Source organism: Gaeumannomyces tritici (genome assembly GCF_000145635.1).
Source record: "Gaeumannomyces tritici R3-111a-1 unplaced genomic scaffold supercont2.1, whole genome shotgun sequence".
In the NCBI taxonomy this organism is placed as follows: domain Eukaryota; kingdom Fungi; phylum Ascomycota; class Sordariomycetes; order Magnaporthales; family Magnaporthaceae; genus Gaeumannomyces; species Gaeumannomyces tritici.
Genome location: NW_008804545.1, coordinates 6,501,910 through 6,519,612, shown reverse-complemented (window position 1 = coordinate 6,519,612; position 17,703 = coordinate 6,501,910). Strand labels below are relative to the sequence as shown.

Genomic DNA, 17,703 nt, shown 5'->3' with positions numbered 1-17,703 from the left:
AACGTTAAACCGTTGTTTAAAAGCGCATCGAACGCAAAATTGCCCGCATTGCAATATTAAAAGTTATTTAAAAAATGTTCCAATATTTTTGCACCATTTTTTTTAAACAAAAAAGCAAATTTAAGCTTTGGTTATTATTAAAAACCGTTTTAACAAAATAAAAGCGTTTTTTAAGCATTTCGAAAAAGGTATGGTTGCTTTTTTTGGTAATATTGCCGTTAGCTTTGCTATAATTGCGGCGCATTTAAATACCCAAATTTACAACCGCGCGGTTTCCCGTAAGGGTGCGGCGTTTGTATCGGCGCCGGAAAGTGCCGCTTTCGGCGTTAACAATTTTAGCAGCAATAACTTTAGCGCCGGCAAAAAAAACGTAATTTCCGGAAATTTTGGTTCCTTTAAATACGGCATTTAATCGATTTTCCTTACATATTTTCCTAATTAATTATTGGTATTCCCTTTTTAAAAAGTGGTTAATTTTAAGTTTTTTTCGTTAATTTGTTATAGCTAAAACCATAATTTTTTTATTATGCTGCTTTTGCAATATTGCAAAATTTTAATATTTTTAATTACTAGCTAAGCTTTAATGTTTTAATAAATAATTTTAAAATGCTTTTTTTTCGCTTTCCAATAAATTTAAATACCGTTAACATGCATTTACCGTTACCCAAACGTTTAAGCCCGTTCGTTATGCTATTCGGAGGTTTTTTACTTTTTTTTCGGGCAAGCAATGGTATTTTACCATAACGTACGTTTAAAGTGCGGTAATTGCTTTAGCGTATTGCGCTAAGCATACCTTTTACGGGCTTTCCAAAATATATTATACTTTGCATGTTTTTCGGAATTTAAATATATCGCACTATTAATTTAAAGCATTCCTTATATTATACCGTTTTTACTTAACTTTTTATTTATAAAGCACAATATTTTATGGTTATTACAAACCGTTTACGGGTTTTTTTACGTTTTTTCCCGGTAACCAACCGGTTCGGCACGTTTAAAACATTTTTTTGGGCCATTCCTTTGGCTTTTATTATTCCTTTTTTATAATACCCCCGTTTTTTCCGGGTACTTACCCGCTAAAGTCCGGTATTTTCCTTATTTTGTAAGCTTGCTTCCAATAAACTTGCTTTATACGTTTAAACAATTTTTTTCGTAATATTTTTTTTAAAAATTTATAAATTTTCCAATTTGTTATAACCTATCCATTTAACAAAATATTTTCGCTTTCGCAAAAGCCTTTTATGTTTTAACAAAGCTTTTACTTTAAAGCGGTTTTTTTTTCGCTTTAATTTTTGGTCCTTTATTTTTTAGCTTTTTGCCGGGTTTTTTTCCTAAACGCTTGTAACAAATTCGCCGGAAATACGTTATGTATTTAGTAATTTACAAAAAATTTTAACCGAAACCTTAACCCGGCCAACCCAATTACTTTTAAAATTTGGAAAGGTTTTAACCATTTATTTAATAACTTTTTCAACGGCTTTTTTATTTTAATGTTTGCCGTATTTAGCAATACCCAATTGCTTACCCCGAAAAGCACCGGGGTTTTGTTTTTATTATAATACTTTTTGTACGTATTATTCGCTTTTTTTAGCAATTTTTTGGCTTGCTTTTTAATTGCTTCCAAAGCCCCCGCTTTAATTTTAACCGTTACCAAAGGTTTTTTTTTAACCACCCAAAAGTTATAAAACTTTCGTAAGTAAAATTTTATTAGCAAAAACGCCGGGGTTTTTTGCAACCCCAAATGCACGTTTATATTATGCATTTACGTTACTAAATTTAACAATAACGCCCAATCGTTTTGCTTTTTGCAGGAAAAGCACCGGAAATAATGCTTTATTGCTTATTTTATTCGTTCCGTTTGCCCGTTGGTTTAAAAATGGTATGCTATCGATAGCCTTTTTGCAATTTTTAAATATTCGGCAAAGGTTATTTAAAACCCGTTTGTAAATAATTTGTTCCGGTTCGATACAATCCTTTCGGGCGTTTTTAATAATTTTTAAACGTATGCAAACAAAAAGTTTCCCAATTTTTTATTGGTTAATTTCGTAAACGTTGGAATAAAAAAGCTATATTTAATAAATTGGTTAACCATTACCAATATTGCGTTGCGCTTTTTACCGATTCCATTTATTAACGTTAAAAGTTTTTTAATAAAATTTATCGATAATTTTTGTTCCGGGCGGTTTGGCACGGGTAAAAATGCTAGCAACCCGTAAAGTGCTTATGTTTTTAGCTTTATTTATTGGTATATTTAATACGTTCGTACGTATTTGCGTACGTTTTTAGCTATACCCGGCCATTTAAATTGCCGTTTAAACTTTTTTAAAATTTTAACCATACTTTTGTAACCCCCCGTTAAGCTATTGTATTGTTTTTAAAGCATTGCCCATTGCAACGGCGCTAAATTTAAAATTTAAATTTTTTTTATGCTTAAACAAACCGTTGTTAATTTCCCAAACGTTAAATTTATTTTTCCAAATACCGTTTTAAACGAAATCGTTTTTTGCTTGTGCTTCGAAAATGCGCTTTAATATCGTTTTAATATTTTTTTAGTAATGGTCGTTTACGTAAGCTGCTTTTCGAAATTTGGCTAATAAATTGCTTTAAAATTCCTTTTTTGCTATATTGGCTTTCCCGTTTACAAATATATTTTAAAAACGGTTTAACAAGCTATTTGCAAAATTCCGGTATTTTAATTTCCATTTAATCGTAAAATCGTACTTTGCTAAATTTTTAAACCACTTTATTTAACGCTTTATTACCTTTTTTTTGTTAAAATATGGGTATAGTTTAAATGGTTAGTAATTATTTTAATAATTTTTTGTAAATAAGCCAAATAATGCCGCGATTTTTTTAAAAGCTTTTACGATTACTAGCAATTCCGAATCGGGAATTGCGTAACGCAATTCCCCTTATTGCAATTTTTTTAATAAATAAATTACCGGGTGTTAACGGCCGTTTTGCAATTGCAATAATATTGCTTTTATTGCAAAAGCCAAAGCATTGGTTTTTACGCATAGCGGTTTCGATAAATCGAAATGTACTAGTACCGGGGCTTGTATAAATAATAATTTTAGCTTGCAAAAAAACCTTTTTCGCAATGCTTTTTAAATAAAACGCCGTATCCTTTTTAAAAAAAGTCGTTAAAAGCGTAATAATTTTCGCGTAACCTTTTACAAATTTCCGGTAATATCCCGTAAAGCTTAAAAATATTTGCACGTTTTTAATGCTTTCCGGTATTTTCCATTTTTAAATTGTAATAATTTTATCCAGCAAAATTTTAATTTTAAATTTGGTTATTTTAAAACCCAAAAAATCGATGCTATTCGTTTCGAATTTGCATTTGGCTGGGCTAACGTAAAGCTTGTACTTTTTAAATTGCTTTAGCACCGTTTTTATTGCTTTACGATGCTTTTCCCGTATTTTGGAAAAAATAAAAATATCGTTTAAATATATAATGCAAATGCTATTAATTAATTTCCTAAATGTTATATTAATAAAGCTTTGGAACGTTATTAATGCGTTAGCCAAACTAAATGGCATTACTAAATATTCGTAATGTTTATATTTGCAACAAAAAGCAATTTTCCATTCGTTTTTTTATTAAATCCGTATTTTGTAATAAGCGTTTTTTAAATCCAATTTGGTAAAATATTGGCTTTTAAACACCCGGTTAAATATTTTATAAATTAACGAAAATGCTAACCGGTTTTTTTTAATAATTTTGTTAAAACCCCGATAATTAATATAAAAGCGGAGCTTTCCGTCCTTTTTTAAAACGAACAGGATTTTGGCGCCGGCGGGATTGGTTAAATGCCGGATTTAACCCTTTGTTATAATTTCGTTAAAATATTTCCGGAAAATTTTTAATTCCTTTTCGAATAAAGGATAAATGCTTTTGTAAAGCGGCATCGTTTTTTCCTTTAATTTAATTGCGTAATTTTAATTTGTATATTTTAGCAAAGGGTTTAATTTATAAAATTGCGCATATTTTGCAACCATTTTTTTAACTTATTCCGGAAAAACTTTTAACTTTTCCCCGGGGTTTTCCGGGGTTTCCAAACGTGCAACCATTAGCACGGCTATTGCTTGTTCCAATTAAACCAGCTTTTTAGCTATTTCCAACGAAATTATTTTAATTTTTTTAATGGTTACTGGAAATTTCCATTTTATATTTCCAAACCGGATTTTAATGTTTTTTTGTTAAAGCTAAAGCATGCTTAACGTAATGTTATACCCGGCCCGGGGCATTATTACGTAAAATACCATTAATTTTCGGGTTATTTTTTAATTATTCGTTGTTTGGATTTTGCACTTTTTTTTTTTATATAAGCATGCGCTTTTTGGTATCGAACCACGCTAAATAACCCCCGTTTAAAACCGGTATTTCTTTTGCTTTTTGTTAAAAGCACGGGCGAAACCGCCCGGCAAAAAGGAGGAAAGGGGCACTGGCACAGTTGGCCGGGCACGGACCTTCCCGGTAACGTGCCGGCGAGGTGCCGGTATCGCGGCCAAAGCATAATGGCAAAATTAAAAAATAAAATAAAGCTTAAATTGCACGAAAAAGCATAAAGCGCAAAAAATTTATAAAACCAACCCCGCGTGCCCGAAAGGGCACGAAAAAAAAGGTTAAAAAAAACAATTTTTATTGGAAATAGCACTTTTGGTAAAAAATTTACGGAAGCTTAATAAAGGAAATACCGCATCCGGCCCGTAACTTGGTAATTACCCGCTTTTGCACCGATTAACCCTTAACATATTGTTCTTTTTTTTTACCTTTTTTATTTAAAAAACAAGCCCGGGTAATTACCGAAAAGGATTAAGCAAGCTTGTAAAAAGCATTTGCAATTTTGCACCGCTTATAATAACGCCCGACGCTACGTTAAACACGTTGGAAAAGGCTATTGGGCTACCGGAACAAAACACCAAAAAAGCCTTGCAAATTTTTGATAATTTCGAAAACCTTTCCGTAAAAAAGCTGCAAAAAATAAATAACGCTTGGGAAGCTTAAAGCAAACGTGCTCGTTTAATTTAAAAAATTTAAAATAAAAGGTTAAAGCATGCGCATAAAAGTTTAAACGAAAATAAAAAAAACATTTTTAAACAACGGAAAGGTTTTACGTAAAGCAAAGTTACTTTTAAACCGTTTATATTTAAAAAATTTGCAATATAGCAAAATATTGTTTATTATATTAGCAATTACGAATTTATTTTCGAAAACGAAAAAAAACGCTACGGTAAAAACCGTGTAAAGGTTTAAATAGCTTTTAGCACTTTCGATTATTAGCAACGGGCATAATGGACAAAATACAAGCAAATGCATTACCCAAATATTAAGGTATCGCTTATTTAAGCCGATTTTTCGCGGTAGCTTTAAGCAAAATCGAAAAACCCTAATTTGCAAATGTAACTAGCGATTAAAAAGCTTGCGGGAAATACCGTTATTAAACAAAAAAATTACAAATTGTTTAAAACGTTTCGGATTTGTTAAAATTTGGTAAAAAACAATTTTTTCGAATTAGCATTTAAATAAATAAAAATAACATTGCTTTTTAACCGGTTCCGTTTTAAAATCCAAAAACGGGTAATATTTAAAAGCTTTCTTTATATTATGGAAAAATTGCAAGCCAAAGCTTTTAAAGTAAAAATAATATCGAAACCGCACAAAAGGATATTAAGGGATACCGGTGTTTTAACCGCTAAAAAACCGGTTATTTGCTTTAAATGCGGGCAATTAAACTACATCGCTGCAGCATGCAAAATACGAACGGATAACCCGAAAACCCCGTTGGCTTTAGCAATTATACAAAAAGCGAAAAGGAAAAAGCCCGAAATACGGTATTACGGGTATAAAAAGCTAGGTTATATCCGGCCGGCGTGCCCCAAAAAAAGCAAAATATTGCTACCCAATTCGATACCGTTGTTTGGCCGTTTAAGCACCGGGGCTTAAAAGTACGCCACGGCGGTTAGGACGCGCTAAAAAACCGAAATGTATTTACGAATTAACGGTTACCGGGTAAAATTAAAAGCGCTGGTTAATAATAAAAGCGACGTTAATTTGTTGCATAGCCGTTTTTTGGTAAAAGCAAAAAAAATACCGGTATTAAACGGGGGCTATTTGGCATAGCTCGATACCAAAAAACGCATGCTTACGCTAAAAGTAAAAAAGTACAAAATTTGGGTAATAAATAGTTAAAAAATAACCCGAAAATTAATGGTATTTTACGTAATGGTACCCCGGGCCGGGTATAACATTACGTTAAACATGCTTTAACTTTAACAAAAAAATATTAAAATCCGGTTTGGAAATATAAAATAAAAGTTTCCGGTAATTACCAAAAAAGTTAAAATAATTTCGTTAGAAATAGCTAAAAAAAATTGGTTTAATTGGAACAAGCAATAACCGTATTAACGGTTGCACGCTTGGAAACCCCGGAAAACCCCGGGGAAAAGCTAAAAGCTTTCCCGGAATAAATTAAAAAAAATGGTTGCAAAATATGCGCAACTTTATAAATTAAACCTTTTGCTAAAACATATAAGCTGGAATTACGCAATTAAATTGAAAAAAAAACGATACCGCTTTACAAAAGCATTTATCCTTTATCCGAAAAGGAATTAAAATAATAAAACCATAACAAAAGGTTAAATCCGGCATTTAATTAGCCCCGCCGGCGCCGGAATTTTATTCGTTTTAAAAAAGAACGGGAAGTTCCGTTTTTGTATCGATTATCGGGGTTTTAACAAAATTATTAAAAAAAACCGGCTAACATTTCCGTTAATTTATAAAATATTTAACCAGGTATTCAAAAACCAGTATTTTACCAAATTGGATTTAAAAAACGCTTATTATAAAATACGGATCCAATAAAAAAACGAATAAAAAATTGCTTTCCGTTGCAAATATAAATATTATAAATATTTGGTAATGCTATTCGGTTTGGCCAATGCACCGGCAACGTTCCAAAGCTTTATTAATATAACATTTAAAAAATTAATTAATAGCATTTGCATTATGTATTTAAACGATATCCTTATTTTTTCCAAAATACGGGAAAAGCACCGTAAAGCAATAAAAACGATGCTAAAGCGATTTAAAAAGTACAAGCTTTACGTTAACCCGGCCAAATACAAATTCGAAACGAATAGCATTAATTTTTTAAAATTTAAAATAACCAAAATTAAAATCGAAATTTTGCCGGACAAAATCGTTACAATTTAAAAATAAAAATACCGGAAAGCATTAAAAACGTGCAAATGTTTTTAAGCTTTACGGGGTATTACCGGAAATTTGTAAAAGGTTACGCGAAAATTACCACGCTTTTAACGGATTTTTTTAAAAAAAATACGGCGTTTTACTTGGGAAACATTGCGAAAAAGGCTTTTTGCAAGTTAAAATTGTTATTTATACAAGCCCTAGTGCTAGTACATTTTAATTTATCGAAACCGTTATATGTAAGGATTAATGCTTTGGCTTTTGCAATAAAAGCAATATTGCTGCAATTGCAAAACGGCCGTTAACATTCGGTAATTTATTTGTTAAAAAAGCTGCGGCAAAGGAAATTGCGTTATACAATCCCCGATTCGAAATTGCTAGCAATTGTAAAAGCTTTCGAAAAGTAACGGCATTATTTGGTTTATTTACAAAAAATTGTTAAAATAATTACCAATTATTTAAACTATATTTATATTTTAACAAAAAAAAGTAATAAAGCGTTAAGCAAAATAGCTTAAAAATTTAACAAAGTATAATTTTACGATTAAATGGAAGCCAAAATACCGAAACCCCGCAAATGGTTTGTTAAAACGTTTTTAAAATATGCCCGTAAACGGGAAAGCCAATATAGCAAAAAAAAAATTCCGAAGCAATTTGCTAGCCAAATTCCGAAAAGCAACCTACGTAAAAACGATTATTACTAAAAAAAAACACCAAAATAACATTAAAGCGCATTTTCGAAGCACAAGCAAAGGACGATTTCGTTTAAAGCGGTATTTGGAAAAGCAAATTTAACGTTTGGGGGATTAACAACGGCTTGCTTAAGCATAAAAAAAATTTGGGTTACAAATTTAGCGCCGCTGCAACGGGCATGTTACAGTCAGGCCTCTGCTTTTAAGGTAAGGCACTAAAGGAATGTCGAACAGTAGCACGTAATTTAACAAACTAAAGGGATTTACAAAATAACTTGGGTGCGGTTTAAATGCTTGCTCCAAAGGTTATTTAAAAGCTAACTAAAGTTTAACTAATGCCGAAGCCTTAGTTAAAAATTACTTAAAACAGTAAAAAACCCTTTCCTTTTTATAGCCCGTTTTTTACGCTATTTCCAGCTTTCCCAGGGTGGTAATTTGTAATTTTGTCGATAAATTACAAATTATTTAAATAATTTGTAGCTTTGTTAACAAATTACGGGCGGCTTACTTAAGCTTTTTTGTAGTAAGGGGTAAGCGCTTGCTTACCCTTCGCTTTTTTGTCCTTTTTTTCCCGCCGGGTAGTTGTTAATCGTAACATTAAGTTCCTTTTTTACCGGCCAAGCCCTTTTGGCTTATTTATGTCCATTTTTCCCATTGCTAGTTGTAAGTATTATTTTTCCTTATTGTTTAACCGTTTTTTTCCTTTTAACAATGTCGGGTTAAATGCAAAAACGCTTTGCGCGCTTAACCTTTCGGCGCAAAAACCTTTTTGCTTTAGTTTTTGCATTGGTTATCGATATAAATTTTTGCTTTTTTTATCGAAACGTTTTTAAAAAAAATACTTATTTTGTTTTTTTACAAAAATTTTTTCGTTGCGTAAAATGCTTTGCTTGCAACCGTTTTGGCTGCAACATTTTGGGCTTTTTATTTAAATAGTTACGTTTTATCGGTTTTTAATACCAAAAAATTAAGGCCGAAATGCGGGCTGTTAAAGTTAAGCGTTGTGCTTTAAATAACCGTTTTAAGCGGTTTCGCAAGCAAAAGGACTTTTGGCTTAAAAAGCAATTGCGGGCGTTATTTTAAGGTATTAAAACCGTGGAGGAATTGGAGCAAATAAAACGGGCGAAGCGAAAAAAGGCTGCTTTGGTAGCGGCCAATTCCTTTCTTCCTTTTTAACCCAACTTTTTTCCTTTGTTTTTTGGCTGGGCAGCGTTAAAGGTTAATTTTAACTTTAACCCGCTAGCCCTTTTTTAATTTGGTACGTTGTAACTTCCTTAACAACTTTTTTTGGTTATGTAGCGCAATGGTAGCGCGTTTGCTTTTGTAGCGGAAGGTTTTGGGTTCGATTTCCGGTGCAACCTTTCGAAGTTAAATCGACGATATCGGCTTCGGCCGGCGTTATTAATTTGGCTTCGTTTTTTTTTTTGCTAATTTCGAAAGCTTAAAATTTGGTATCGATTTTAAATTGCTTGCGCTTTTTTAATTTAATAAGTTGTAATTCCTTTAACAATTTTTATAAGTTGTATAGCGCAATGGTAACGCATTTGTTTTTGTAACGGGAAAACCTGGGTTCGATTTCCGGTGCAACTTTAAATTTTTTTCGTTCAACCTTTGGTTAGCGAAAAAGGTTTTGCTTTTTTTGCTTAAGCTTGCTAGCTTATCCTTTGGATATGCTATTAAGTTTTTTCTTTTTTTGCTTTTCCAAATTTATCCAAATTTGGGGCGTTTTACAAGCTTTAAGGCTATTGCTAACTTTTTTTTAAATAATACCTTTGCAAAGCTTTTTTGCAATTCCTAAAATTTATTGCGTTTTTCCATATACTATGCTTATCCCCCCATCCTTCCCATTTAACAAAGTATTGCTTTTTGCGGTAATGCGTTTGTTTGTTAAAAATGGCTTCGATTTTTTATTCCTGGTTAAGGTCGATTTTTATTAATTTAATGCTTTTAAGGCCCGGAAGCGCTGGTTTTAGCAAAAAAACGTAAAAAACTGGGTGGATTTGCATGGTTAATAGCAATTAAAGTTCGTAATTAATTGGAAAAATAATACGAATAACCCGAAAAAGGCCCCATTTTTTTTGTCCAGCTTGTTGCTTAGCCTTTTTGTTTTAATGTTGGCGCGTAAAAGGTAAGCGTTATTTCTTTCCTTAAAGGTTAATTTTTCGATCCTTTTTTTGTTAGTTTGCTTTGCTATTTAATAGCGCAAAATTTCCAATTTGTTTTGGAGGTTTTGGTATAATTTGGTAAGCTTTGTTATTTGAATTTCCGTTGCTAAAGCTTTAAATTTGGCTTTAAGCTCGTTGTACGCCGTAAAGGTGTACTTATAATTAGCGTAAAACGGCGTTTTTCCTGTGCTTTTATGCATAAAGCTATTGTAAGCAAATTAAGCAATTGGTAATAATTAAACCCAATTATTTTGCTTGTAAATAATATAATGGCGTAAATATTATTTTATCGTTTTGTTAGTTCGTTCCGTTTATTTATCCGTTTAAAGGTGGTACGCTGTTAATAAAGCGTATTTTGCTTTAAAAAGCGTTGTAAGCGTTTTCCAAAATTTGCTTGTAAATAGCTTGTTTTGGTTCGTAATTAATTTTTGCGGCATTCCGTAATTCGTTATTACGTACCGAAAAAAAGCGTAAGCCAAATTTAGCGCGTTATTGCTTTTTTTATAAAGTAAATACAAGGCATATTTTGTAAGCTTATTTATTATTACCAATATGCTATTATATTGTGTTTTTGTTAAAAGCTTTTTGGATTTACGCAATTTAACAACAAAATTTATAATAACTTTTTGCTACGCCTTTTTGGGCGCTGGTAATGGTTAAAGCAGCTTATAAAGGAAATGCTTGCTGGGCTTGTCCTTAATGCACATTTAACAATCTTTTATTGCTTCCAACATTGTTGCCCGAATTCCGGTAAACCCGTAATGCTGCCGGAGCTTTTTTTACGTTTTGGTAGCTTTTGAATAGCCATAAGCTAGCAACCCGTAAATTTCCAAAATCCTTTTTGGGGTTTAATTTTGCTTTTTGGTTATTAAAGCTATTATTTGTTAAGCTAAAACCAACGCCTTTTTTGGCTTATAAGCCAAAAGCGTTTTGGTTTTTTTTAAAGTAATAACTTTGTGGTTGTTCCTTTTGCTTAAAGCGTTTGCCTTTCCGTTTTCCAATCCTTTTCGGTACAGGATTTGGAAATCGTAATTTTAAAAATACTGGTTCCAACGGATTTAACGCTTGTTAAAATTTTGGCTTGTAATAAAATGTGCTAAATTTTTATAATTGGTATATATTGTTATTTAATGGTTTGCTCCATATAAATATACTTTCCATTTTTCCAAAGCTTTAATAATAGCGAAAAGCTTTTTATTATGGATTTGGTAATTTAATTTAAGTCCTTTAAATTTTTGTAAAAAAAAAGCGCAAAAGTGCAGCTTTCCTTTTTTATTTCGTTAATTTAATTATTTTTCGATCGCGTAATTTAACGCGTTAATTTTAATTTCGAATGGTTTGTTGGGGTTTAGGATAACCAATATTGGTTTCCGTAAAATAACGCTTTTAAATTGGTTAAAAGCAGCTTGTTTTCGTATTTTTTAATAAAATTGGGTATCGTTTTTGGTAAAATTTGTAAATGGCGTGGCGTTGCTATTAAACCCTTTTATAAACCGTTGATAAAAGTTAAAAAACTTTAAAAACGCCCGTACTTTTCGTACGTTGGTAAGCGCTGGCTAACCGGCCATTTTTTGTATTTTGGCTGGGTTTATCTTAACTTTTCCTAAGGTAATAACAAACCCGAAAAAAACCATTTTTTAAGCGTACCATACGCATTTATTCGGGTTAATTAAAAGCTTTGCGTTTTGTAACTTTTGCAACATTTGGTGCATATATTGCTTGTTCTTTTTTAGCGTTTTTAAATATATTAAAATGTTATTTAAATACGTTAAAACGAAAATATCGAAATGTTTTCGAAGCACGTAATTAATTATCCGTTGGAACGTAATTAACGCGTTGGTAAGTTCGAAAATTATAACCAACGATTTGTATACGCTAAACCGTATTCGGAAAGCAATTATCCATTTTTACTTTTTTTTAATTCGAAACAATCCATATGCTTTTTAAAGGTTTAAAGCCGTAAAGTATTTGGCTTTGCCGAATTTGTTGCGTAATTCGTCGATAAAAAGCAAAGGATATCGATTTTTTATTGTAATTTTGTTTAATGGTTGGTAATTAATGCACATTCGTTTTTTTCCGTTTTTTTTGGGCACAAATAAAATTTTGTATTTTATTGGAAATGTCGAAAATTTAATTACCCTTTTTTTAAATTTTCCTGTAATTGCTTTTTTAACCTTTTTTGCTGTTTAAAGTTAAATTAATATAGCTTTTGGTATTTAAATTGCGCATTTGGTTTAAATTTAATTTCGTGGTTAAACGGCCCGTATTTTAAAAGCACCATTTTTAAGTTTTTTTGGAATAACCTTTAATATTTATAATATTTCGAAAGTACGTTAACTAATTGTTATAGCTTTTATTTAAGCTTATCGTAAAGCGTTGTTATGGTTTTTTGTAATAAGGTTTAAAAGTTGCTGCTTTATTTTATTTCCGTTAAAATACCCTTTTTCGGTTTTATTTTTACATTGTTTGCGGTTTGTAATTGTTAAGCTTTTTTAATTGTTAGTAAAAGCTTTTATTAAAAATCGTTTTTTTTTAATTAATTTTTAAATCGTGCTTTTGTAATTACGGAATTTTAAAAATTATATTTTCGTTTCGTATTTCCAACGCGTTTAGCGTTATTTAGAAAGTTTTGCTTTGGTATCGGAAATTAAAGTAATTGGTTTTAATATCGATCCATTCGTTATTGTATTTAACTAGCTTTTTTTTTATTGTTGTAAAAAAGTATGGCTTGTTTTTTTTGCGTACAGGAATACCAAATCGTTGCATTATTTGTAGCAATACGTAATTGCTTTGGGCTTTGCAATCGATTAAGGTTTTTAAGCGATAAGGTTTTTACCATACCTTTATGTAAAAGTATTGTTTGTTCGGGTTAATCGTTATTGCTAAGGTTTTTATTGCGGATAATGGTTTTTTTTGTAGCTTTGGTATAGGTAAATTCCTTAATTTTTTGTTTCGAAATATTCCGTTTAAAGCTTAAATAGCTTTATTTTCCATTTTTTGCGTACCTTTACGTACTTTGGGTTGTTAAAGTTATTGGAAAATTTATGCAAGCTTTTTACGTTTTTGTTGTACCGAATTGGTATATATAAAAGCTTGTATTTTATTTGCCATGCTTTGGCTTTTTGCATAATATGGACTTTGCATTCCAATTTTTTGCATTTTTGCCATTTTAAAATCCTGGCAATGCAAAGCATAGGCCATTGCGGGTTGGTTCGAAACATTGCCAATTTTCCGTACTTTTTGGTAATAAACCATTTGGGTAATTACCATGCCAATTTTGGTTTGGTAATAAGCTTGTTGGTTTATCGGCAAAAAAAAAGTTATTTCGAAACTTTTAAACCAAATGTATTGCACAATCCGTAACGAAGCATTTTTTTTAAAATAATTACAAATGCTTTTGGTAATTGGGCATAAAGCTATTATAATTTCTTTTTTTGGTGCTATTTCGTAGCTTTTTAATTTATTTTTGGCTATACGCTTGCAACCGGGTGTACTTTTGGTACGTAATTAAATGGTTATTATTAAATTAGTTAATAAAGCGCTTAAAGTTATCCTTAGCTGGTATAACTTTATAAAAAGTGCCGTTTTCGTTTGGCAAATTAACGTTTTAAAAACACCGTTAAACTTTAGCTTTGCTTTAAATTATTTTGCTTTTTTGAAATTGTTCGATTACGGCTTTCGGGCGTGCCAAATGCAAACCTTTTTTTTGCTTTTGCATAGCAAACCCGCTTTAGCAAAACGGTTTGTAATTAGCTTAATCCAGCATTATTGCGTATGCATATGCTAAACCGTTAGTTTCGACCATAACAAATTGGTTGTGGTTCGATTCGTCCTTTTTTGGCTAACGCTTAATTTGCGTTTAAAAATTTTGCAAATTAAAATTTTAATTGCGTTTTAACTTGTATTTTTATTGGTACCGTTTTTGGTACGCCGCTTGCGTATATTTTTGTAAAATGTAAGCGTTTTTGGCGTAGCGGCAAAAGCTGTTTAAGCTTTTTTTATTGCTTTTTTTTTCGAAATTGCTGCTTTCGAACGTTATTTATCCGTAAAAGCTTTTGTTTGTTACCCAAGCTTTTACTGGCTTAAAAAAAGCAAAGTCCGGGTTTTGGAAAAATTTTATAACATTTTTTATAATTGGTTCGTTCCTTTTTTCGTTGCTTTTTAATTCGAAATTAAAAATTAAATTAGCTTTAACCCAAAGGTTTGGGCTATGCTTTTATTGGATCGCTTCGTTTTCGGGATTTCGTTCCGTAACGGAAATGTTCGAAATTCCCTTTTGTTTAGCAGCACGCAAAAGCTATTCCCAAAGGGTTTTATTTTGTAATTCGGGGTTTTTTTAAAAATTCCGGTTTATCCAAGCTTAATTGCCTTTTGTATTTAATTCCGTTAATTCGTAAAGTTCGGGTGCTTTTTTTTTGCTGGTTATGGCCAAGCGCTTTTAAAGGTAATACTTTGTAGCGTTTTTATCGGATTAATATATATAGCAATTATCGTTGTTGCACGTGGTTTAAAAATACGCAAGCCCGGGGTAGCCGTTATTTTCGGGGTTCGGCGCTACTTTTTTGGTTGCCGCTATCCTGGTTTTCCCGTTCCAAAACATTTTTTTTTGCTTTTTTTTTTTAAAAGCAATTCCTTTTTATATGCCCAAGCTATTTGCATTAAAAGCATTTGCTATTTTTAAAGTTTTGGAACTTACGCTTGCTTTATTTTTAATGCGTAACGCCGTGTTACGACCAACAACCACCCTTACCCAGGAGGGAGGGGTAGCACGACACGGAAACCCCGTAAAGGGTAAAGGGTTACGTAACCACCAGGGATTAATGGATTAAAGGAGCAAAAAAGGTAAGCCATTAATCCAAAAAAGGCTTAAAAAAGCTTACAAAATTGGCTTCGTAAGCTAACTAATCCACGACCCCAAAAAAGTAAGCATTAAAGTATAAAAAGGAAAGGGTTTTTTTTTTTAGGTAATTTTTAATTAAGGCTTCGGCATTAGTTAAACTTTAATTAGCTTTTAAATAACCTTTGGAGCAAGCATTTAAACCGTACTTAGGTTATTTTGTAAATTCCTTTAATTTGTTACGTTACGTATTATTATTTGATATTTTTTTGGTGCTTTACTTTAAAAGCAAAGGCTTAATTGTAACATTTTAATTAATTTTGTTTAGCACCCGAACCGGTACCGAACAGTAACAATAGCAACCAAAAGCGGCAAATCCTTTACAAAAAGGAACGACGAGCATTTTAATTACGCAAGCAAAACTTACAACATAATAAAGGTAACGGAGGTTAAAGCTGCGTTTATAGCTATAACCGCAAATTTTATCCAATTTAAGCAATAAGCTAGCGTTTTGCAAACGGCGGTTCGAATTTACAAATTTTTTATCCCTAACCGGTATAACGGCAAAAAAAGCACTTTTAAAACTTTCCTAACCAAATGTTAAAAGTACTTTGCTTTTTACCAAATTTAATTTACGATTAAAAAATAAAAGGTTGCTTACATAACCATTTGCTTTAAAAGCAAAGTAAAAAAATGGTTCGAACCTGTATAAGCAAATTTTTTTAAAGGTTACAACAAAAGCAAAAAAAAAATTAAAATTATTTTTGCTAGCTTCGTTTGGTTTAAAAAAAAAATTATTAACGTATTTGGCCAAATTAACGAATAGCAAATTGCCGAAAAAAAAATATTCCAATTTCGATAAAAAGGCGCAGCGTTGGGGTACGTTTCCAATTTTTAGCGCTTTACTAACAAATTTAATTAAACCAACCAAACCAAAATGGCTTATTTATATAATGGGCTCCAAAATAACGTAAAAAACGAGGTTTTAAAGGTTAACCAATCCGAATTTTTCGCTAAATACGTTGTTATTGTAATTAAAATTAGCAATAAATTGTACAAGCGCCGTTTAAAAAAAAAAGGCCAAAGGATTAAGCTTATGGTACAAAGCAATTAACCGCAATAACGGTTTAACCGCAACAAATTTATAGCTTATAGTTATTATTTTAGCTTTATGGATTTTAACGCCAGCGTTACGCATTAAAAACAAAAAAAACGCAAGTTCCAAAATTTTAAGGATAACAAATATTTTTAATGTAAATAATTTGGGCATATTAAAAAAGATTGCTGTTAAAAAAAGGAATAAAAAAAAGTATTTTAAAGTAATAAATTTAAAGTAACAGCAATAATTAAAAAAGTAACGATAAAACCGGAAAATAATAGTTATTCCGGCTTTGCGTTTTTTTGGATTGCATGCACCAATAACCATTGCGTTGCTTACCATTCCGATAAAAATGCAATAAAATGGTTTCCCCGCAAACGATTGGCTATAACTAAACGAAAAAACCTTATAACAATTTGCAATAACAATTTAACCAATTCCAACGCCAAAAGCAACCAAGCCTGGATTAATAAAAAATTTCGGAAAAATTCCGAATTACGGAACGAAATATTTTAAAAGCAATTTTTGCGCGTTGCTAAACAAAAGGAAATATTAAATGCTTTTGTTAAAAAATAAAATTTTAAAAATAAAGCAGCTTAACAAAAGTTTAACCCAAAATTTTGGGCTAAACCCAATTTAATTTCCGATTTTAAACCAAAAAGCAACAAGGAAAAAAATAAGCTAACCATAAAGGATATTATAAAAATCCTTTAAAACCCGAACTTTGTTATCCCCAAACCAATAAAAGCTTGGGTAACAAACAAAAATTTTTACGAATAAATAACGTTTAAAAGTAGCAAATTCGAAAAAAAAAGCAATAAAAAAAGCTTAAATAGCTTTTGCCGGTACGCTAAAAACGCCCGCGTTTCGCAAAAATACATACGGGCGGCGTACCAAAAACGGTACCAACAAAAGTACAAATCGAAACGCAATTAAAATATCGATTTGCAAAATTTTTAAACGCAAATTAAGCGTTAATTAAAAAAAAACGAATTAAATTACAATTAATTTGTTATAATTAAAACCAATGGCTTAACGTATGCATGCGCAGTAATGCTGGATTAAACCAATTACAAAACGTTCCATTAAAGCGGGTTTGCTATGCAAAAACAAAAAAAAAAGTTGCATCCGGCACGCCCAAAAACCGTAATCGAACAATTTTAAAAAAGCGAAAAAGCTTGGAATAAAGCCAAAATTTAACGGCGTTTTTAAAACGTTAATTTGTTAAAAAAGGACGGCACCTTTTACGAAATTATACTAGACAAAAACGATTTTAAACGCTTTATTAATTAGCTTGGTAGCAACCACCCAATTACGTACCGAAAGTACATCCGGTTGCAAGCGTATAGCTAAAAATGGGCTAAAAAGCTACGAAATAGCACCAAAAAAAAACCATAATAACTTTATGCTTAATTATTAAAAGCATTTGTAATTGTTTTGGGGAAAATGCTTTGCTACAAATTGCGCAATATATTTAATTTAAAAAGGCCTCGTGGTGCAGTAGCTTTGCACCAGGCCGGTCCCGCCAGGACCACGGGTTCGAATCCCGTCGAAACCAAAGGACTTTTTGTTTTTAAGCCCCTGGCCTGCCAGGATCGAAATCCGATAAAGGCCGATAAGCCAAATTAACCAAAAACCAACAACGCCGATAAAACAACCGATAACAATTACAACAACCTTATCGATTTCGATAGCAG

At 31.5% G+C, this 17,703-nt stretch overlaps 2 protein-coding genes and 2 pseudogenes across 4 annotated transcripts; all 4 read left to right on the top strand.

Annotated features, from left to right (window-relative positions):
• Positions 1 to 5,081: 5,081 nt before the first annotated feature.
• On the top strand, positions 5,082 to 5,501 carry GGTG_02038 (hypothetical protein; the record flags this gene model as incomplete). The annotated part of the gene is made up of 3 exons (XM_009219809.1): positions 5,082 to 5,237; positions 5,315 to 5,338; positions 5,415 to 5,501. Coding segments are annotated over 3 exons (267 nt in total), but the record flags the coding sequence as incomplete, so codon positions are not given.
• Positions 5,502 to 5,629: 128 nt separating this feature from the next.
• GGTG_02037 (hypothetical protein) lies at positions 5,630 to 5,950 on the top strand (the record flags this gene model as incomplete). Its single annotated transcript, XM_009219808.1, has 1 exon — positions 5,630 to 5,950. A coding segment is annotated over one exon (321 nt), but the record flags the coding sequence as incomplete, so codon positions are not given.
• A 3,244-nt stretch (positions 5,951 to 9,194) lies between these two features.
• On the top strand, positions 9,195 to 9,266 carry GGTG_20026 (annotated as a pseudogene). Its single transcript has one exon. The product of its transcript is annotated as a tRNA-OTHER (tRNA).
• Positions 9,267 to 9,423: 157 nt separating this feature from the next.
• Positions 9,424 to 9,495, top strand: GGTG_20025 (annotated as a pseudogene). Its single transcript has one exon. The product of its transcript is annotated as a tRNA-OTHER (tRNA).
• Positions 9,496 to 17,703: the final 8,208 nt, after the last annotated feature.